The sequence below is a fragment of the Chiloscyllium plagiosum genome, chromosome 31 (genome assembly GCF_004010195.1).
Source record: "Chiloscyllium plagiosum isolate BGI_BamShark_2017 chromosome 31, ASM401019v2, whole genome shotgun sequence".
Lineage (NCBI taxonomy): Eukaryota > Metazoa > Chordata > Chondrichthyes > Orectolobiformes > Hemiscylliidae > Chiloscyllium > Chiloscyllium plagiosum.
In genome coordinates this window covers 40,540,035-40,562,408 of record NC_057740.1, presented here as the reverse complement: position 1 = coordinate 40,562,408, position 22,374 = coordinate 40,540,035, and the positions used below count along the sequence as shown (strand labels likewise).

At 46.0% G+C, this 22,374-nt stretch overlaps 2 protein-coding genes across 4 annotated transcripts in view; one reads left to right on the top strand and one right to left on the bottom strand.

Moving 5' to 3' along the window:
- Positions 1 to 13,234, bottom strand: part of cilp2 (cartilage intermediate layer protein 2) — a 39,898-nt gene extending 26,664 nt beyond the window's left edge. The window contains exons 1-4 of one of the 3 annotated variants that reach the window (XM_043721472.1): positions 13,023 to 13,234; positions 7,244 to 7,348; positions 2,715 to 2,984; positions 1,671 to 1,853 (exon numbers count right to left, since the gene is read on the bottom strand). In XM_043721472.1, coding sequence (XP_043577407.1) covers positions 1,671 to 1,853; positions 2,715 to 2,984; positions 7,244 to 7,348; positions 13,023 to 13,095 — 631 coding nt within the window. In that variant the 5' untranslated portion in view covers positions 13,096 to 13,234. The remainder of the gene's footprint in view (positions 1 to 1,670; positions 1,854 to 2,714; positions 2,985 to 7,243; positions 7,349 to 13,022) is intronic. The other 2 variants (XM_043721473.1, XM_043721474.1) reach the window with 2 other exon arrangements.
- The window catches only part of c31h6orf120 (chromosome 31 C6orf120 homolog), a 65,855-nt gene extending 43,770 nt beyond the window's left edge, over positions 1 to 22,085 (top strand). Inside the window, exon 3 of the mRNA XM_043721478.1 lies at positions 22,026 to 22,085. Within this exon, the coding sequence (XP_043577413.1) occupies positions 22,026 to 22,070 (45 nt within the window). The 3' untranslated portion in view covers positions 22,071 to 22,085. The remainder of the gene's footprint in view (positions 1 to 22,025) is intronic.
- The last annotated feature ends 289 nt before the right edge of the window (positions 22,086 to 22,374 follow it).

Genomic DNA, 22,374 nt, shown 5'->3' with positions numbered 1-22,374 from the left:
CCGAAACGTCGATTCTCCTGTTCCCTGGATGCTGCCTGACCTGCTGCGCTTTTCCAGCAACACATTTTCAGCTCACGTGTAGGCCAGACCAGGTAAGGGAATGGTTGCACCAGGTGGGTTTTTTCCACCAATAATTGACAACAGTTTCATGTTACTGTTAACCCATGACACCAGATTTTTCAAAATGAATTTAAATTACACCATCGGGTGCCCAGAACATTGCCTGTGTCTCTAGATGAGTGGTGTAGTGATCATGCTACTAGAACATCACCTCCCCTATTGAGGTCCCCCAGTGTTCATCCAGTTTCCTTTTAAAAATCAATTATCGTCACTTCCACCACCACTAAACACCACTCAAGGTCATTCCCACTCACTGCGTAACAAAATCCTTCCTCATATCGCCCTCCTCACCCAAAGCCTTACATCTGTCCTTCCCTCATAATCAACCACTGAGTACAATTTCTCTTAGACTATTTTATCCATACCTGCCATAGCTTGTGCATTTCTGATTTCTCCTCAATCTCCAGCACTAATTTCTCCAAATTTAACAAGGATAATAATGAAGTCAGAGTGCTCACATTCAATGTGAGTGGGAAAGAGAAAGAGGAGCAAGTGAGCAGTGGTGAGTTTAACCTGAGGGCCAGGCGAGAGGAACGGTTCAGAAATTATGAAAGGAGTAATTGAGTGCAGAAGCCTCAGAAAACGTACTAAATAAAACACAGACAGCCCCATACCCTGAGGAAGTCAGAGGCACGGAGTAAATCCTTTAGATGAAGCAGGTATTACTTCTCTCAGAGGATCTTCAGAAAATGGGAGGTTGGTTTATTGAGTCTAATCAAGGCAGCATTAGGCAGATTTTTGATTGATAAGGGAGACAAGGGTTATGGGGATAGGTAGGAAAGTGCAGTCACTAATGATTATATTGAAAGGCAGATGGTCTTGAGGGCCTGAATGACCTACTCCAGCCACTGATTGTGATGTTCTTAATTCCTGAGTTTAGGGCCTAGGCCTGGAGAGAAAAGTTAAGATTTTGTTTACCTTGTGGTCAGTTACCTGCCCTTGAGCCTACAGTGAACTATGTACAAGATACCCAGTACCCCTGTGCTCCAGAATAACTGTTCATCTTTAACCAGTAAGAAAATCGCCCACATACTGAATGTAGCAGCAGGTTTGAGGAGCTGAATGACCTACTCCTGTTCCTATTTCTTATGGTCTATGGTCTAAATTAACCCATGCAGTCCCTTCTCAGAGTCTTACCTACCTGTGATGTATCTACCAGGGTCAGCATAGTGAGAACTTGCACAGTGCTTCACGCTGGCCTGAAGTTACCAATTCGATTGTAAAAGCTGGGACAAGGAAAAGATTGGCAAAGGCAAAGACAGGTCCCTTACAGTCAGAAAACAGGAAATCAGAATGCAGTTAGTTAAAGGTATGAGGGAATGTGAAACCATGGCGGGTAGATGGAGTTAAAGTCCAAAATAAGCAGGAACTGGTTGAATGGTGGATCAGGCTGGAACCTGAGACTGTGTGTCAGAGGAAAACTGTCTCTATGGTTTCTCTAATTCTGACACATGGCTCTGAATGGATGGGCAAATGGATAGTCAGATGGGTGGGTGAGTGAATGGGTGGGTGGACAATGGCTCAGTGGGTGGAGTGTGTTTAGCTCTTACCCCGACAGGGTTCGGTGCTGCAGTCTCGCCGCTCAATGGCCTTGCCCTTGCATTTCGGAGCCATGATGAAACGGAACCGCATGTTGTTTGTGCAGGTGCGCTGGCGAGCTTGGATCCCCGAATGACCGCACGCGGTCACTGAGCACGAGCTCCACGCTGACCAGTTTGACCAATAGGCTTGAACTGAGAACAAGAGTTCACAAACAAGGCGGTGAGGTCAACACATTCAAGTTCCAACACGGAGCCAGCCATCATAGCCACTCCCCTCATTTCAGTGTTCACGACATCTTCGAATCAACTCCCTCAAAGACGCTGTTACACACTTCTGGAGTAGGTGGGACTTGATCCCCTGTTTCTCGTCCAGAAGACACACTACCACTGTACCACAAAAGTCCAAACTGCATTGTTTACTATTGTGTCTCCCTGTGTCTGATTAATTAAGTTGAATGAACTCAGAAGTAAAGAAGCTGTAGGAAGAGCTGGAAGACAGAACTGTAGCATGGAGCAGGCATTGAGAATACACATGATATATGTAGAGAAATTAGTGTCAACTTTGTATTGAGGAGAGATGTAAACTATGCACCACCTTGATTTGATTTATTAATGTCACGTGCTGAAATACAGTGAAATGTATGGTTTTGCGTGTTCACCAGACAATTCATACCTTATATAAGCACATCAGGGTAATAGAACAGAATGCAGAATATAACAGAGAAGGTGCAGAGAAAGATCATTCATAATCTGATAGTGGGGAAGAAGCTGTTCTTGCACAGCTCCAACCTAGAAACTGTAAAGTTGGAAATACCACCCTCAGCATATCATCACACAAAGTATCTAATTATTTTATTCAATTAATTGGTTCAAACATAACATTCACAATTCATGAGTAAATGTAGTTGCTTTCTTTAAAAAAAAAAGTTGTAGAGAGATGAACATGGCAAGAAGCTGGGGATTTTAGGTCAGGCAGAAGAAGGAAAGAGAGAGAAAAGGACATTGAAAAGGAATGTTTGTCAGGGTTCCGGGATCAGGAGAGATGCCACCTACCCACAGGACATTGAAAGCGGATGTGATAATTGGAGCAGATCCTGCCCTCTGGCTGCTCTTTGTTGATGCACCAGAAGCCCTTGTCTGGGCTGTAATGGACAACCTCGCCAGTTTGTTCTGCCTTCACCCATTCCGTTGTGCGGGCCTCAATAGACCGTGGCCGGGCGCACACCCGTTCCCGGTAATAAAAGCGGATGGCCTCCAAACGCTCAAAGTCTCCGTTCCCACCGGGGTGATCGATATTGAACCAGGACGTCCACTCCGTCACATCTGTGCCCAAAGCAAAAAAATGACAAGTTGTTAAGACTTGCATTTCTGTATCGCCTGTCACCACATCTCGAAAGTGCTTTATAGCCAATCAATCACTTTGGAAAGAGTCATCGTTTTTGTAGGCAGGAAACGAGGCAGCCAAGGTGCGCACAACAAGATCCCACAAATAGCAACATGACAGCAACCAGACCATGTCTGATTTTGAGACATTTGATGAGGGATAAAAACAGAAATTGTTGGGAAAACTCAGCAGGGTTGGCAGCATCTGTGGAGAGAAAGCAAGGTTAACATTTCAGGTTCAGTGAATCTTCCTCAGAACATTGGGGTTTTTTTTTGCTGCAGGATAAATATTGGTCAGGACATGAGGGAAAACCCCCCAGCTGTACGATAAAATAGTGCCAAAAGGATATTTCACATCCGCCTGACTGCCCTAGATTTAACAGTTCACCCAGGAGCAGGCAGCTGGGACTAGTTTAGTTTGAGATTCTGGTCAGCATGGACTGGTTAGACCGAAGGGTCTGTTCCTGTGCTGTATGACTATGACTCTGCATCAGCCTTGAACTTTATATTTACATTGCTGGATTAGGAGTTGAACCTAGGACCTTCTGATGGCAAGGAAAGGAGTAGTACCAACTGAGCCACAACGAAGGGGAAACTAAACCCTGTCCAATACACATTAGCTTTTCTCAGTGGTTATCAGAGACAGATCTTGGTGTGATTCAATGAGGGGAGTGCTGCACTGTCTGAGGCACTCTCCTTTTGGTGAGGAATTAAACCCAGACTCCCTCTGGTGTTCCAAGTGATTATGGCACTCTAAGATGAAATGCTTGGGAAGCTCAAGAGTGTCCTGGTCAATATTCCACACGCAGCCAACTTTACAAAATTCTGATGCGGGATCAGCTGTGTACAGAAAAGGCTGGTCACATTCACTCAAATACAAATGAAATATCCTTCAGTGTAGGGAGCTGTGATATTAGAATCATAGATAGGTACAGCTCAGAAACAGACCCTTCGGTCCAACTCTTCCATGCTGACCAGATATCCCAAATTAATCTAATCCCACCTGCCAGCACATGGCCCATATCCCTCTAAACCTTTCCTATTCATATATCCATCCAGATGCCTTTTAAATGCTGCAATTGTACCAGCCTCCACCACTTCCTCCGGCAGCTCATTCCATACATGTGCCAACCTCTGTGAAAAAGTTGTCCCTTAGGTCCCTTTTAAATATTTTCCTTCCCATCTTAAACCTACACCCTCTAGTTCTGGAGTCCTCCACCCTGGGGAAAAGATCTTTTTTTTTACTCTATGTATGTCCTTCATGATTTTATAAGCCTCTATAAGGTCACCCCACAGCCTCCGATGTTCCAGGGAAAACAGCCCCAGTCTATTCAGCTTCCCCCTGTAGCTCAAACTCTCCAATCCAGCAACATCCTTGTAAATCTTTTCCAAATCATTTTGCGTTTAACGACATTCTTCCTATAGCAGGGAGACCAGAATTAAACACAGTATTCTAAAAGGGGTCGAACCAGTATCCCGTAAAGCCACAACATGCCCTCCCAATTTCTATACTTAAAGCACTGGCCAATGAAGGCAAGCATGCTAAACGCCTTCTTCACCACCCTGTCTACCTTGTGACTCCACTTTCAAGGAGTTCGCACCCTAAGGTCTGTTTGTTAATCAGAGAAACAAGACAAGAGTCTGAAAACATCGCACTGAATGCTCCAGGAGAAGGACACATTGAACAGGAATAGAGAGAGAAGCTCAAGCTCAGTGACTCAGTTCAGTCTGCAAGAGCCTTTCCAATACAAGTGACGGATATTGAAGGACAGGGTATGGGACTAATGTTTAGGGCTCCAGACTGGGCAACAAAGGGGAAAGGACAGTGCAGAGCTGGAGAGAGACCCAGAGATTACAACATTAGCTACAGGTAAAGCTCTCTCTACACAGTATCCAAACACTCCCAGGACAGGGCCAGCACGGGGTTAGATACAGGGTAAAGCTCTCTTTGCACTGTCTTCAAACGCTTCAAGGACTGGGACAGCCTGGGATTAAATTTATTTAAAGGTCTGTGATCAGAACAACATTCAAAGTGCTATCAGATTTCCAGCATCTGCAGTGCTTTGTTTTTTCTGGGGATTTTTTCTCCCCGAAGTGATTTGATTTTTGTTTTCCACAATTTCTAAGCAGAATTGCTCTTTTGGCATTGAACTGTCAAGTGCTTGTGTTTTGCTAAACATTGGAATGGCTGATGAATAATCACAGTCTCAGGTGACGGGTGAATAATCGAGACGTGCCCCAGCTGGGAGTCAGAAAAACAAAATAAAGACAGAAGAAATGAAGGGAAATGTAGGTCACTGACTGGGCATGCTGACGACACCATCGCTGGCTGCCGTCAGTAATGGATACAGTTCAAAGCGAGGGGGCACGGTGTGATAGCCCAGCGACCTACTTTGCTGTTGATGGGCGAGTGAACTGTTAGTGCATGGGAGCTGTCAATCTGTCACACTTCCCAGGGATATTCTCTCCCTCTCCCTGCTGCTGCTCTTTCTCTGCCATGAAAACTGAAAACATCTCAGTGAAGCAGCATGGGCTGAGTCACTGCTATTGTCATGAAACCCTTGTAGAAATACTCCGAATAAAATCCTGCACCTAGGAGTAGGAGCTAAAATTTAAACCTGCCCCCATTGTTTCAAGAGCTCAAATAATGGCCGCTGTTCCAAATCCTACCGTTCACACCTCCTGTAGACATTATCTGTTTCCCAGTCACTCAGCCATGTTTACCCATTTCCTATACTTCTGCCCTCACTCCCTTAAGGGTCCTCTGGTCTTCACCTCTAACCTCGCCACCTCAGCATCTAAAGGATCATCAGCCGCCATTGTTGCCACCTCCAGCAAGATGCCACCACCAGACATATTCCACTCCTTCTCTGTTACCAACACCTCCCCCACAGCACCTTCCCCTGCAATCGCTGAGGGTGTAACACCTGCCCATTTACCCCCTCCCTCCTCAGTATCCAAGGGCCCAAACTTTACCTGCACTTCACTCAATCCAGTTGAATGTATTCACTGCTCACAGTGTGGTCTCCTCGACGCTGGGGAGGTGAAACGCCAACTAGGCTACCACTTTGTGGAACTGTACCCTCACTCTGTAAAAGCTCCCAGTTCCCTGCCTCTTCAACACCCCCCTCCCCCACCATGTTCCCTCGTCAGCATCTCTGTCAAGCTTACTGCAGTGCTCCAAAGAATCTCAGTGCAATTTGGAGGAGCAAGAGCCAGGGACTGGTGAATCTATGGAATTCACTTGCCACGGAAAGCTGTGGAGGCCAGGTCATTGAGTATATTTAAGATTAGCTAGATAGGTTCTTGATTGTCAAAGGGTTCAAGGGAGACAGGGAGAAAGCAGGAGAAACCTACCAGTCATGATTGAATGGCAGAGCAGACTCGATGGGCTGAATGGCCTGATTTCTGCTCCTATGTCTTATGGTCTTAACACCTCATGCTCTGTCAAGGCACATTACAGCCTTCAGGAGTCAACACCATGTTTAATAATTTCAGAACGTGATCACCCTCCTCTATGTCACTTACCCTCCCCATTAGCAGCCTACTGAGTACTTACCTCTCTCAGCTTATCATCAAGACCCTCTCTCTCAGCTGATTTTTAATCAGTAAGGGTTTAAGGGGGAAAAGGGCAGGAAAATGGAGTTGAGGATTATCAGATCAGTCATGATCTCATTGAATGACAGAGTGGACTCAATGGGTCAGGCAGCATCCAGGGAACAGGAGAATCGACGTTTCGGGCATAAGCCCTTCTTCAGGCTTATGCCCGAAACGTCGATTCTCCTGTTCCCTGGATGCTGCCTGACCTGCTGCGCTTTTCCAGCAACACATTTCCAGCTCTGATCTCCAGCATCTGCAGACCTCACTTTCTCCTCAGAGTGGACTCAATGGCCTACTAAAGCTCTTCCACCTTTAAGGGAGTATTTCCCAGTTATGATCACACACAAACATTAATTCTGTTTCTCTTTATAAAAATAATACCTGCTAAGTATTATCAATATATTTAGTCTTAATTTCATTCTTCCAGAATTTGCAATATTTCGATGTCATTTTGTCTGAGAGTTTTTTGGATTTCCTGTTCCAATGCTGCCTGCTTCCCAGGTACAGTGGCTGTGCGTTTTAGTGAGGGTTGGAATCTGGGGCTGGGGTGTTGATAATGGAATGGTGAGGGGGCTCTGGATTGGACATGTTGCCTTTACCTGGGTTCAGGTGCTGAACTTCATTGTAACCTGGTTTCCGAGTCCCCCTCCGAACCTGCTCCCATTTCTGGATTCTGGCCTGATTCTGTTCCGCAGAAACTGCTGCTAGAAATAGAGAATTTCAGAAAGCGTTGATTAAGATACAAGACCCACGACAGAATAGGATCACCCACACAGCTGTAAAGTGACCAGGAACTGGGGGTCACAACCTCTGCACATGTTACAGGTGGAAGCTTTAAAACATCCTCCAAAGACTCGATTAAACTACCAAAGAGTGTCTTTTAAATTCTTGTGTATGGATCTACATATATCCCCACGTACAAACAGTTTTAGTCTGTATCTAACCCCGTGCTGTCCCTATCCTGGGAGTGCTTGATGGTGGAGGACAGTGTAGAGGAAGTGTTACCCTGTATCTAACCCTGTGCTGTACCTGAATTGCTCATTCAGAAAACTGGTGTAAACAATGAGCCAAATGGGTGAAAGTGAGGACTGCAGATGCTGGAGATCACAGTCAAGATTAGAGTGGTGCTGGAAAAGTACAGCAGGTCAGGCAGCATCCAAGGGGCAGGAAAATAGATGTTTCGAGGAAAAGCCCTTCATCAGCCCTTCATTAGTGAAATGGCCTTTGTCAGCATTGTAATCATTCCATTTGAACCCAGTGAGTTTCTACCAGCTCAGAAATAGGACCAAGTGAGTAAATTAACATCTTCACAGATTCTTTCATGAGGAGACCATTCGGCCTATCATACCTGTGCTGGTTCTTTGAAAGAGATTCCAATTGGTTCTCCTCTTCCCTGTTCCTTTTCTCATAGCTGTGCAAAATTTGAACTTCAAGTATTTATCCGGTTCAGTTGTGAAATTTTCTCTTGAATTGCTTCCATCCCTGATTCAGGCAGTACATTCCAGATCACAACAACTCCCTCTGTAAAAAATAAAATTCTATCTCCTCTCTGGTTCTTTTGCCAAGCACCTAAAACTGATTGTACATCTGGTAACTGACCTTCCTTCTAGCCAAAGTAATTTCTGGCTAGACCCTTTCAAACTCCATCCTGATTTCAATCTGCTCAGCAGTCCCTACTGTAAGGAAAACAGTCCTATCTCCTCGCAGTCTCTCTGCTGCTTATTGAGCAGTGCATTTTATAGATGGTGCACACTGCTGTTACCGGGTGCCAGTGGGTGGGGGGGGAAGTGGATGTGGTAGTCTGCTTTGCTTTGGATGGTGTCAAGCTCCTTGAGTGTTGTTGGAGCTGCCCCCATCCAGGCAAGTGGGGAGTATTCACCACACTCCTGACTTGTGCCTGTAGATGGTGATGATGTGGAGGTGCTGGTGTTGGACAGTAGAATCTTACAGTATGGAAACAAGCCATTTGGCCCAGCAAGTGTAACCCTCCCAGACCCATTCCCCTCTGACTAATGCACCTGACTAACATCCCTAACCACTACAGGCAATTTAGCATGGCTAATTCACCTAACCAACACATCTTTGGACTATGGGAGGAAACCTACATAGACAGAGGGAAAATGTGCAAACACCACACAGAAAGTTCTCCAAGGCTGGAATCGAACCCAGGTCCCTGGTGCTGTAAGGCAGCAGTGCTAACCACTGAGCCGCAATGCCACCCTGTAACCTGGTGCTGGGTGATTTTTAACTTTGTAGTTAGTGAACAGACTTTGGGGAGTCAGGAGGTGAGTTACTCACCAGAGAATCCCTAGCCTTTGATGTAATTTTGTAGCTCAAAGTTTGTGAGAAGATTTGTAGCTCGGGTGCTCGTTGTTGTGATTCTGTTCGCCGAGCTGGGAATTCGTGTTGCAGACGTTTCACAGGAGGGTCCCACGTAATTTTGTAGCTGCAGTATTTTGTGGTGGTCTAGTTCAGTTCTGGTGAACCCCAGGATGTTGTTAGGTTCTGATTGGACAAGAGCAGCCTTCTCTAACAAAGGGGCATTACTGAAGAATTTGAATGTGAATAAGACGGATTGCTTTACGGTCACCCTCATCCAACTTCTTATTTCTCCATCTCCTGACCCAGCATTTATTGCCCATCCCTAATTGCCCTCAAGTGAGTAGTGGGGATGATTTGCCTCATTTCAGAGATTTGTCACCTTTTGATCTGGCTGAAGGGTCGCTGTAGGCAGACAAAGGCAAAAAGATTCCAATTCCTCCTCTATCTGAAGATTTCCTGCTATTGGAAGGATGTTGAAACTTGAAAGGGTTCAGAAGAGATTTACAAGGATGTTGCCAGGGTTGGAGGGTTTGAGCTATAGGGAGAAGCTGAATAGGCTGGAACTGTTTTCTCTGCAGCGTCGGAGGCTGAGGGGTGCCATTATAGAGGTTTATAAAATCTTGAGGGGTATGGATAGGACTTTTCCCTAGGTGGGGGAATCTAAACTAAAGGCATAGAATTAGGGTGAGAGAGGAAAGATTTAAAAAAGGACTTAAGGGGCAACTTTTTCACACAGAGGGTGATGTGTGTATGGAATGAGCTGCTAGAGAAAGTGGTGGAGCCTGGTACAATTGCAATATTTCCTGGAGAAGGGCTTATGCCCGAAACGTCGATTCTCCTGTTCCTTGGATGCTGCCTGACCTGCTGCGCTTTTCCAGCAACACATTTTCAGCTCTGATCTCCAGCATCTGCAGCCCTCACTTTCTCCTCCAATTGCAATATTTAAAAGGCATGTGGATGGGTGTATGAATAGGAAGAGTTTAGAGAGATATGGGCCAAATGGGACTAAATTAATTTAGGATATCTGGTCAGCATGGATGAGTTGGACTGAATGGTCTGTTTCTGTGCTGTTCAGCTCTATGACTATTTCAGATCCATCCTGATGGTGGAGCTGATCCTGGAATTCCCACCATTGCAACTGCCACTTCCTCAGCCACCATCCCACCCCAATGTGCCTTCTCCCATCTGCTCAGTCACTGGGAGGAATCTCCTTGCTCTCCTAGTGAGGGAGTATCTTCGGCAGAACTCAAAACGAAGCGAAAACACTCTAGCCACCATCTCCGTGTGAACTGAGCTTGTGTGAGTGTGATTAACCTGTACCCACTGGTAATACATGGTTGCACTGCCAAAGTGCTCCACTATACAACAAGTATAAGCATTCTGTCTGGTGACCTTTCTGCCCAATTGTTTCCAGCTTCCTTCTGACCTGCAGCTATATTTATATAGCACCCTGTGTGCAGCACAAACTGTAACCTCCGCACTACTCCAAGCAGATCCAAAAGGGTATAAACACATAAACCAAGTAAAAGAGAGAGAGTTGCATTAATATAGCACCTTTCATGAACCTAGGAAGCCCCAAAGTGATTCCCAGCCAGTTAAGGAGTTTTAAAAGTGCAGGATTCTAAATTGATTATTCAACTTTGTCTTCACATCAGGCTTTATTTCATTCAGCAAACACAGCTCTTCCTGCCAGAATAACTCAAGTTGAGAGTTCAAGCTCATTTTAGAAATGGGCTTCAATTCAAATTTCTAGCAAAAATAGAAGTTTCTGGAAAAACTCAGCAGACCTGGCAGTATCTGCGAAGAGAAAGCAGAATTAACATTTCAGGTCCTGCAACTCTGCTTCAGAACTAGATCCTGAAACGTTAATTCTGCTTTCTCTCCACATTTGCTGCCAGACCTGCTGCATTTTTCCAGCAATTTCTGTTTTTGTTTCTTATTTCCAGCATCTGCAGTTCTGTATCTTTTTTTGTTTAAAATTCAAATTTCTAATTGGTTATTGTTTTTTGCTCAACATGACCAACTGCCCACTTTAAACACAGTTTAAGACTGCAGTTACCTCACAAGGAATTGAACCTAAGTGCTTCTCTATAAAGAGATTGTTCCTGCATATCAATCCTTTGAGTGATCTGGGCCCCATTAAAACAGTAGCTAATCAATGTGTTTAATGATTATTAATCTGTCTGATCATAATCTAATTGCTACTTGTGGGATCTTACTGTTTGCAAATTGTTTCCTGCATTTTTCTACAGTTTCCACAGTAAATGTGCTCCGTAAAAATGACAGTAGTATCTGTGAAAGGTTTTGGGACCTCCTCAAGGCACTGTGGGAGCCCAAATTCCTCATCTTCTTAGAAAACTAGAAACAGGGCTGAGAGACAGCACAAGTTTAACTGTAACATTAATTCCTCCTGTTTCCTTTGTAAGAAATTTGAACCAATGACTTGCAGGTTACCAAAATATTGAGAGACCGACACTGCAATGTGAAAAAGACAACCTCAAAAATTTACAGTTTGGTTGATTGTGGCTAATTTTGACTTGGAATTCTGAAGGTTGAAGGTTCAAATTCCACTGGAGACTTTGAGCTAGTAATCCCAGAGCTGCACTGTGGGAGGCGCTGTCTTTCAGATGAGACATTAAACCCAAGGCTTTATCTGCCCTCACACTATTTGATCAGGTACACCGGAGTTTCCCTGCTGGGCTGACTCATGCCTATATTTTAATGGTGTTGGTTTAAGGGATATGAGCTCGTCATGTTGTGCACAGAATGGTTGCTATTTCCTTGCATTGCAACTGGAACTGCTCATCAAAAAATATCCCGCTGCCTGTCATTATTCTGACCTATTTAAAATCCATTCTAATTTTGACCAAGTCAAATTATTACCCTTGCGACTTCCTCAAATCAATCAAATCTAATTTATGGCAAGTCAGTGTTCCGCGTAAGCCCTTTTTTTTTACAGAAAACGCTGGAGAAACTCAACAGGTTTGACAGTGTCTGTGGAGACTGACATCTGTTAGTTAGCCCCATTTTGTCAAAAACTAACATACCTGTTATTACACACAATTGGAGCAGGTGGGACTTGAGTCCAGACCTCCTGGATCAGAGATAGGGACACTAATGATTTATTGCTGTCACGTATACTGAGGTATAGTGCAAAGTGTTGTTCTTACAGGCAGATTGTACAAGTGTATCAGGGTAACAGAACAGAGTGCAGGATAGAGTGTTACAGCCTCCCAGAAGGTGCAGAGAGAGAGAGAGATCATCATTAACATTACCGTGGGCTGGTACAGTGGCTCAGTGATTAACACTGCTGCTTCACAGCATTGGGGACCTGGGTTCAATTCCAGCCTCAAACGACTGTGTGTATAAATGTTCTCCCACAGTCACAAAGATGTGCAGGTTAGGTGGATTAGCCATGGGAAATGCAGCGTGAGAGGGCTGGGATTGGGGGGGGGGGGGGGGGGTGCTCTTCAGAGGGTCTCCCACAACGTAGGGATTCTCCAGTTAAAGAGATCCATTCAAATGTCTGATAATACTGCCACAGGAACCCTACATCCCGGGTGTGTCATGGCTCGCTTCCATAGAAGCACCTTTCCCGAGAGCTTATTATTCACGCGCTCGTCCCAGGCGGCTATTTGACTTTGGAAGGCATCGCAGAGCAGTCAGATCCTGCCCTGAGCCGGACACATTTTCAGCAAAGACTCTCTCAGCCAGCCCGGGCTCCACGGGAAGGGAAGAAAGCTCGGTGTCTCCTGGATTGAGCTCTTCAGCATCCCGGTCCCAGTGAGCAGAGGAGCCGGGGAACAGAGCTCCCAGTGAACTGTGCAGCCCCCGGGGGAGGGCGGTTGGAGAGGAAGCGATTCCCATCAGGTCAAGGAGCCTGGGAGGGGAATCATTGATGAGCAATTAGCAATAAGACACCTTGAGCTGGAACCTTCCGGGCTGGCCTCAGATAAAAGTCGTTTTTACCCGAGGGATTCAGGATCCCCTTAAAGGGGATGAATGGATGAACGTTCAGGATTCTTAAATCACTTCAAACATTTAAAGTTTCCTTACCTTGAGCTGAAACAGATTGCTGGAAGACGAGGAGGGAAAGGAACAAGGGAACTCTTCCCAGCTGCATTCTCATCTCTCCCACTGACTCTTTATTGTAATGTTCTAGATTTTTGGGGGTTCCCCCCAAACTTTAAAACAAAACTTTGTAAAAGTATTGTTGCTGTCCGGCAGTCAGTAGATGTTGTGACTGGCCCAGGCCTGGGGATGTATGAGCTCTGACTGTCTGCTCTCTTTACTCAGCTCTGGCTTTATATTGCTCTCTCAGTTCGTGTGATTGGCCCAAGGTTTGGGTCCACATTCCCAGCTCTGAGAAGGCGGGGGTGGGAAGTGGAAATTAAAACCCAGCATCCACCACCAGCCCCCCACCCCTACCTCCCCCGCCCAAATGTTTTGAAGAAAAAACATAGACAGTGTTTTTCTTTGCCACCTGGCTGAAGTGAGCCAACTCTTTTAGTATAAACTCCAGGAGTTTGGCACAGTTTGGTTTTTTTTCTTGTTACAGTTGGCTGTGCCTCAGTGGTGCCCATTTGCATGAACTGTTGGGATGGAGTTGATTTATAATGGCCTGCATTTATGTGAGTGGAAAACAAGACTAAATTCCAAAGGGGTACTGGAGTGTCGGGTGAATTTCTGACCCCCACTTCTCCCTCAGACGATTGCTAGTGGATCCAGATGTCAAGCTGCTGTGACTATTGGCATGCTGTTCAACTGTGAAGGTGTAAGCTTTGGCCCTAAGCTCGATGCTATTGTAGGTTCAAGCCCCACTGCAGGTACATACGGATGCTCCAGGGTCAGTGCTCAGGAGGAGCTACACTGTCAGAGCTGGGGTCTTGTCTTGAGGGTGAAGTATTAAACTGAGATGTACTGTGCTCTCTCAAGTAGACATGAAAGAACACACATTGCAGATGTGTAGAGGCATTCTAGTGCCCAGGGACTAATATTTATCCCTCAACCAATATCACTGAAAACAGCTGACCTGGTGATAAATCGCATTGCTGCTTATGGGATCTTGCTGTGCACAAGTTGGCTGCCACATTTCTTACCCAAAACAATGACTACACTTTGAAAAAATGCTTCATTGGCTGCACATCGCAAAAATGTTTGTGCCCCCCCCCCCACCCCGTGTTCCTTTTTCACTTCACCTTTCACTTCATTTATCATTGTAATGTCAGTGAGCTTGTAATTGTGATGAGCTCACTGTAATCGCCTTGCTAACCTCCTGAAAACTGCACACGGGTTTATATAAATACAGGCATTTCTTTCATGACCAGGTTCTTCCAAAGACTGCTCAATTTGTTCGCCATGCCTTGTGATGTAAAGTTCCAAAAAAAGAACCAAACCTCTATATTTACTTGAGAAGATTTCCATTTTTGAATGATTTTTGGGTTTAGAGTCCGTGGTTGTTCCCATGGAACAGGGAACTGTCAGAATGTGCCAATACTGGCCCACGAGCCTGTGGCCATCCCTCAAAGAACATCACCCCTTTCCGACCCATCCTGACCTCACCAGTTCTCCGATGGGTCTGAGGGTTTGGCCATTCGGGCCTTGCCCAGGGGTGGAGAAGATTAGGTCTGAGATTTGGTTGGGGCCCTGGACTAGCTGTTCCATTCTCTCCAGAGCCCAGTGACTGGGGCCTCAGCTGGAAGCTCCAATCCAGCTGATTCTGATTGGTTGAGCTGTCATGAAGATCCTGTGTGTTTAGCTCTCAGGTAGGACTCTCCAGCAGTTTGAAGTTGCCTGGACCTCACTTAGCTGATTAAGTTCAACCTTTTCCCCTCCCCTCATTCAGCCAGATGGAACATCTATCCTTCCCATACATTGGGAAAATGGCATTGCAGCAGATGACCAAGAGGCTGGCATCCTGCCACCAAGTCTCCCTTTATTTACACGGGGAAAGTCCTTGACACTGATCCAGCTCCCTCAGAGCCAGCTCTCAGAGTGAATCAAACCTCTGGCACTCCTGTTTATATATGTCAGCCAGGGCTCCCTGATTGAATCAGATTCACAGCCCCAATCAGGGAACTCAGATTCTATGAGCTCCACCGGGCTGACTTCATTACAATCACTACATTCCTCCTCCTCTGAGTCCCGTTATTTTTCTTGTAGCTCCTCCTGGGGGTGTTTCAGCTCCTCTGACTCTGCCTTGGATACGGGTGGTGTGTAGCACATAGGAGATCACCTCTTGTGTCTCAGAAGAAATTCATTCTCCTCTTCAGGCAACCAAGGCATTGAGGCAGCGATATCCCTGTGTTCATCTCTGATTCCGAGTACCTTCAGTGCTTGATGGAGAGGGAGAGCCCACAGGTTCGGAGAACAGTTGGAAAGGCTGTCGAGGGGCCAGGCATGTTTTGTTCCCACACCGTCTGTGAGTTTGCAGCTTTCAAATGGTCCAGGTGCTTGGTCAGGACCATCTCACCGACTCGAACTTTATACATCACTGGACCTGGCCTCACATCGACCATGCTCCATACCCAAGCAGGGCCATTCCTGTGGTTCCTACACCAAACTTTGTGCCCTGAAGTAAACTGTTTCTCTCACTTAGCAGTGTCTTGTGTCTAGTATTGGTGCTTCTGATGCCATTTCACCCTCTGCCCAGGTCCGGGAAGATCAGATTTAACCTGGTGTGGAGTCTTCAACCCCTCAGAAACTCAGCTGGAGCTATCCTTGTGTTTGCCTGAGGGGTGGTCCTACAATCAAATAGAAACCGGGACAGTTTGATATCGAGTGGAGCTGTAGGCTGGTTCTTTAAGGCTGCCTACAAAGTTTAGACTGCTCTTCCTGCCAGACCATTGGGCAATGGATGGTATAGGGCTGTCCTTGTATGGCAAATATTATTTGACTTTAGGAAATACTCAAATTCCCACGATGTCCCATTATCTGTGACCAACACTTCCGGGAGTCTGTGTATTGCAAAAGGTGTGCTCAGTTTCCCTCCCGTTGTCCCTGTGTTTGGTGAATGAACTCTCTGCACATCCAGCCACTTTCAGTGGGCATGCACAGGGACTAAGAGTATTGAGCCCATGAAAGGACCTGTGCACCTGACATGGAACCGAGTCCAGGGTTTACCTGGCCATTCCTATGGATGTGGGGGAGCTGCTGGCAGTAATTTTTGTCCTTGGCGGCACTCTGGGCACTGCCCCACCAATGCAGCTATGTCTGCATCCAATCCAGGCCACCAGACACAACATCTCACCAACATCTTTATTTTGGATGACCCTGGTGGCGTTCAGCCAGTATCTGGCAGCGACCTTTGCTCAGGATGACCACTGTTGCTCCCCGTAATAATGTGCCGTCCTCCACTGTGAGCTGGTCTCTCCAGGTCCAAAAAAGCCCTTGATTCTGGTTGTGACGGCCCTTTGGTTTCCTGTCATTCCCACCAGCTGTTTCCGTTTTGCCAGGACAGAATCGTTCTGCGACCAAAGTCTGATATTGTCAGCTGTGACTTGCTCAGAAAATGTAAAACTATTCCAGACTCTTCCAGTGGTAGTGGTATCCCCGGGATGTATCTGCCAGCGAGAGGGGGCTCAGTGCACCCGCATTTGCTACTTGGCCTTTTGGACGGTGTTCCAAGCTGTAATTACACACACTCAGAGTTAGAGCCCACCACTGAATTCAGCCTGAAGCCATGAGTGGCACTGCCTTCTCATCTTCAAGTAGATCTAGCAGGGGTTTCTGGTCCATTATTATTACAAATCTATGTCCACAAAAGTAATAGTGGAACTTCCTGACTCCAAATATGACCACCAAAACTTCCTTCTGTATCTGGGCATATTTCTGCTCTGCATTAGCCAAAGTCTTGGACACACATGCTATTGGGTGTTCCTCTCCATTGGGCTAATCTGAGCTAATACCACCCCATGCTGTATGGAGAGGCATCACATGTCAATACCAGATCTCGCTTAGGATTATAGTTTGCCAACACCTTCGAGGATGATCGCTGTTTCTTCACTTCCCTGAAAGCTGCAGCTTGGATACACGACCATTTCCAAGGCTGACCCTTTTTTTCAGTGTTGATGCAAAGGTGCCAGGATGGAGTCAGGTTACGTGTGAACTTCCTGTAATAGGTCACCAGCTCAAGGAAAGCCCTCAGCTCCGGTACAGGCCTGGGATCACTTTCTCTTCCAATGGGTTTAACCTGGTCTTGTCAACTCTGTAGCCCATGTAGGTCATGTGGGGTGCCCAGTGAAAACATTTTCCCCTCTCAGGCGTACCCCTGTCTGGGAGAAATGTCTAAGGACATTGTCCAAGTTGTCTAAGTGTTCCTTATTGATCTTCCCTTTTATTAGCACATCATTCAGATTAATGGTGACCTACAGTAGATCTTGCAAAACGTTCTCCATCACCTGCTGAAGGATTACAGAGGCTGACGACAGCCCAAATGGCAGTCACATATATTGGGACAAACCCTTATGGATTTTAATTGTCACATACCTCAGGGAATCCTCCTCCAACTGCAAGTACATGTATGCATGGCTAATGTCCAGCTTCGTGAAGGACACCACCACCCAACCCCCCCTTACAACCCTCCCCAACACAACCACACCACCCTTCACCACCCCCTCCCCTCCCTGCCACCCTCCCCCAGCTGCCAGCTTTGTGTATGCAGTCTCTATGTGAGGGATTGGATATTTATCCAGTCGCGAATAGCAGTTTACCATTTGTTAAAAATCCCCACAAAGGCGAACTGACCCGTCAGGCTTCACAATCAGGGTAAAAGTTAGGACTGCAGATGCTGGAGATCAGAGATTAGAGTGGTGCTGGAAAAGCACAGCAGGTCAGGCAGCATCCGAGGAGCAGGAGAATCGACGTTTCAGGCAGGAGCCCTTCATCAGGAATTCAGGCCTACTGGGTCTCTTTTGCAGTCTCGAGTCTGCATACCAGCAGCAATTACAATGGCTCGCCAGCCTGGATCCTGAAGAGAATGTTAACCGTTTGGCCGAGGCTTGGCTTTGTGTTGGGGCTTTGCTGTGGGCTGACCTGGAGTCCCTCTGTCCAGGGTATGTCCTGAGTGAGGCCGTGCAATTGCCTTCACTCCAGTAGTGTTCCCCAGCCCAGTCAGACTGGTAAGGGTGTCCACTTCCATTGGAATACCCTGCAACTCATATGGTCCACTTTCTGCATTTTCCAATGATAAAGCCAGATGTAGTGCCTGTTTGAAATGCAGTTCAGCTTCAGCTAGTAGGCAGTTTTGTGTGGTTACATCATTAATCCTATATGCCAAATGGTCTCTTTGCATCTCATTGAGGGTTAAACCAAAATCGCATGCCTCTGCCATCATCTTAACCTTATCAAAAATCCCAATACCAGTCCTCAAATTGCTGAGTAAAACTGATAGCGTCTCAGAACTGGAGAAGGCTTGGGGTCATAATATTCTTTAACTAAATCCATCAATCCTTCAAAGGATTTGGTATCTGGTGTCTCAGGGAAATAACCAAAAAAATGGGAGTCCACAAGCTGTCAGGAGAATTGCTTGTTGCTTTTCCTCTGGCCCAATGTTGTTTGTTTCATACACTGGGCCCAGGCTTTGATGGCAGAATTGAACCAGTCAAGTTTCCTGAACACAGGCATGATGCCAGATATGTTTACCCCCAACTCAAAGGTAACTATTGAGATCAGATTTCTTCAGGACCGTACTTTTCTCTCATTGCCAGTGAAATAATTCCACAGAGGCCAGTATCCCGTCACCAAGTCCCCCTTTATTTACACGTGGAGAGTCCTTGACACTGATCCAACTCTGTCAGAGCCAGCTCTCAGTGTGAACAGAACCCCTGACCCTCTTCTTTATACCTATCAGCCAGGGCTCCCTGATTGGACCAGGCTAACAGCCAGGGCTCCCTGATTGGACCAGACTAACAGCCAGGACTCCCTGATTGGACCAGGCTGACAGCCAGGGCTCCCTGATTGGACCAGGCTGACAGCCAGGGCTCCCTGATCGAACCAGGCTAACAGCCAGGGATCCCTGTTTGGACCAGGCTGACAGCCAGGGCTCCCTGATTGGACCAGGCTGACAGCCAGGGCTCCCTGATTGCTAACCACTGTGCAACCGTGCCGCACCAGGCTGACAGCCAAGGCTCCCTGAATGGACCAGGCTAACAGCCAGTGCTCCCTGATTGGACCAGGCTGACAGCCAACGCTCCCTGAATGGACCAGGCTAACAACCAGGGCTCCCTGATTGGACCAGGCTGACAGCCAAGGCTCCCTGAATGGACCAGGCTAACAGCCAGTGCTCCCTGATTGGACCAGGCTGACAGCCATGGCTCCCTGAATGGACCAGGCTGACAGCCAGGAGTCCCTGATTGGACCACATTAGCAGCCCCAGTCAGGGAACTCAGATTCGTTGCAATCACTATGGAATGGTGGATTTGGCTTGAGGGGCTGAAAGACCTCTCCTGCTTCAATGTTCCTGGGTGGCAGCTGATAGCTGAGGGGAGTCATCAACATGATATACGGCAGGGGATAAAGGTCACTTATACATTTAGTGCCTCATAAAGTACAGGCACCATTGCAGGTAAGTGGCAGCCAATTTGCACATGAGAGCCCATAATGGGGAAAGTCTCCATGACCAGCTAAACCCATCCAATGACGTTGTTCGAGGGTTAACTGTTGGACTGAGACAGTGTGAACTCCCGTGCCCTTCCTTTCAATGTTCGCATTCAGCAACAGGATCAATCAGGCCTCCCTTTAACACCTCACCTGAAAGATGGCATCTCCGACAGTGCGCCTGACTGGAGTCATTTCATTCCTGTGCTCAACTCTTTGGAATGGAATTTGACAAGTGTTGGCCTCTTCAATTGTGTGGGGACACAAACATTCAGAGGCAATTGGGTGACAGCATGTCCTTTTATAAGATACAGCGCATGGCTGGTTGAACAAAAGCATTTTATGATACTGTGAATGTAAACGTTATGGACTGCATGCAACAGAAAGGAGCTGGAGTGACGATCAGATTTGACTGTAAAACCATCAATAGCACTGAGCCATGGCTGAAAGTTACTGATGGCCCTCACTGGGGGCAAGAGCAGAGGAACTCACCCCATCACTTTCAGATTTACTTGTGCAAAAGCAAACCTGCAAAGGTTGGAATTTGACTCTTACAGCAAGAAAGGTAAACATTTTGTATCCTTCAACAAAAATATAGGTGTTGTTTCTGAAAGGTGCGGATGATGGCTTACACAGCTGGTGCATGAATGGGAAAAGAGAAGTATTTTATTAAGAATGGCCTTTAGGTTAAAAGAGTTAAGGATGATTACAAGTGCAGACAGACTCCAGTAACCTCTTTCCCAATGCACCGAGAGACTTATTTCTTGGACACAAGCATTCAGTTTACATGTTCTGTCTGGTTTAGAACTTCTGTGTAATGGGAAGTGATTTGGGAGTTTGGAATTTTAATGCTCAATTCATGAGGATTGCAATATAATGTGAAAGAATGGGAAGTGATTTGGGAGTTTGGAATTTTGTCGTGTGTGTTGGGCTGGAAGGCTTCCATTGTCTGATTCGTAAGGTTTTAGCGGATATTGTCCTGTTCAAAGTAAAGTCATCAAATCATTTCGGACAGACCATTCATCCTATTGTGCTAATGCCAGCTCCTTGAAAGAGCTATCCAGTTTGTCCCATTTCTCTGCAGTTTGCCCATAGCCTTGCAATGTTTTCCTGTACCAGCATGATGTTAGCTGTGATGTACTGAACAGCAGTCTAGCATCTCAATCAGCCACTTGTGAGCTCAAATCCTACTTCAGCGACTTGAGAATCTATCTTCATTCAGTTCAGTGAATTTGAAGCGTTTCATGTTGAAAACCAATGGCAGAAAACAACAAAAATTTCTTAAGATCTAGGTCACATGTTATGAAATTAATTCATGAGAACCCTGGTGCAAGATCCTCTAACGAGTGAACTATTAAATCTCAAAAAGAATGAGTTATGTTCATTTCAATGGAATGCCATTCTTCTTGGGATTGTTTAATACATCAATTACTTGCGTGAAGATGAAACTGAGATTTTAAACCTATACACAATTTAAAAATGTGTGGGAATTTCATCTTTAAAGCATTCTGTGTTTTTGCCAGTTTAAATGCCACCAAAATCTGATAATTTGTGTAAAAGAGCTTTGAGATGCAGATAGTCACAGTGTGGATGAGATGCATTCAGAAGGTTTCCTTTGAAGATGGGCCAAGATTGATTAGAATATTTAAAAGAGTACATTAAAAGTATCGGAAGTGGTTCAGATTTACAGATAAATAAACTCTAGGTTTGCTTTTAGGAAGAAGAGATAAAGGAGAATGCAGAGGGGTGGGGTTGGTGTTGTTAGAGAGGCATAAACAAAGGCTCTTTGTGGTGTGCACCCCATTCCTTTCCTCGGGACTTTGACACCTTGTCTCTATTACAACCTCCCAATCATTATTTATCGATAAAACAGCAGTCCATTCACCTCTGAGCCTTGCGCTGTTTCCCCTCCTGGACAACAAGTACCCTAGGCCTCACACTCCACCTCTGCCCTCTGATGAAATTTTGGCATCATCTCCAATTTTAAGTATTTCTTTCCTGTGACCTAAAAATAAAGAAATAAAAAATTCAGAGTAACCAAGCTTCCATGATATTATAATGATGGGTAGCATGGTGGCTCAGTGGTTAGCACTGTTGCCTCACAGCACCAGGGTCCCAGGTTCAATTCCTGCCTCGGGCGACTGACTGTGTGGAGTTTGCACATCCTCCCTGTGTCTGCGTGGGTTTCCTCCGGGTGCTCCAGTTTCTTCCCACAGTCAAAAGATGTGCAGGTCAGGTGAATCAGCCATGCTAAATTGTTAGGTGCATTAGTCAGGGGTAAATGTAGGGGAATGTGTCTGCGTGGGTTGCTCTTTGGAGGGTCAGTGTGGGCTTGTTGGGCCGAAGGGCCTGTTTCCACACTGTAGGGAATCTAATCTAAAGAGAGAATTTAAGACAAAAGTCCACTTAGTCCATTCACGGCTCTGGGCTTGAGGACCTGACCACTCTCTCCTTCCCCTGCAGAATCCTACAATGTTGAAGAAAGCGCCATGTTCAGTGACAGACTGACTGAAGCCACTACAGGGACACCCAGACCGATGCTGATAAAAACAGCAACTGGGGAACAGGAGGAGCTGAATGTCATTCAAGTGGATGCTGCAGCACAGAGGGATCTGGGAGTCATCATGCATAAATCACCAAAAAAGCTAACATCCAAATTCAGCAGGTAATACGGACGGCAAATAGAGTGTTGGCCTTTAGTTCAAAGGGAATGGAGTTAAACCAAACCTAGAATATTGTGAACAGTTTTGGTTCCCTTACTGAAGGAAAGATATACAGAGGGACCTTGATTATCCGGCATCTGATTAACTGA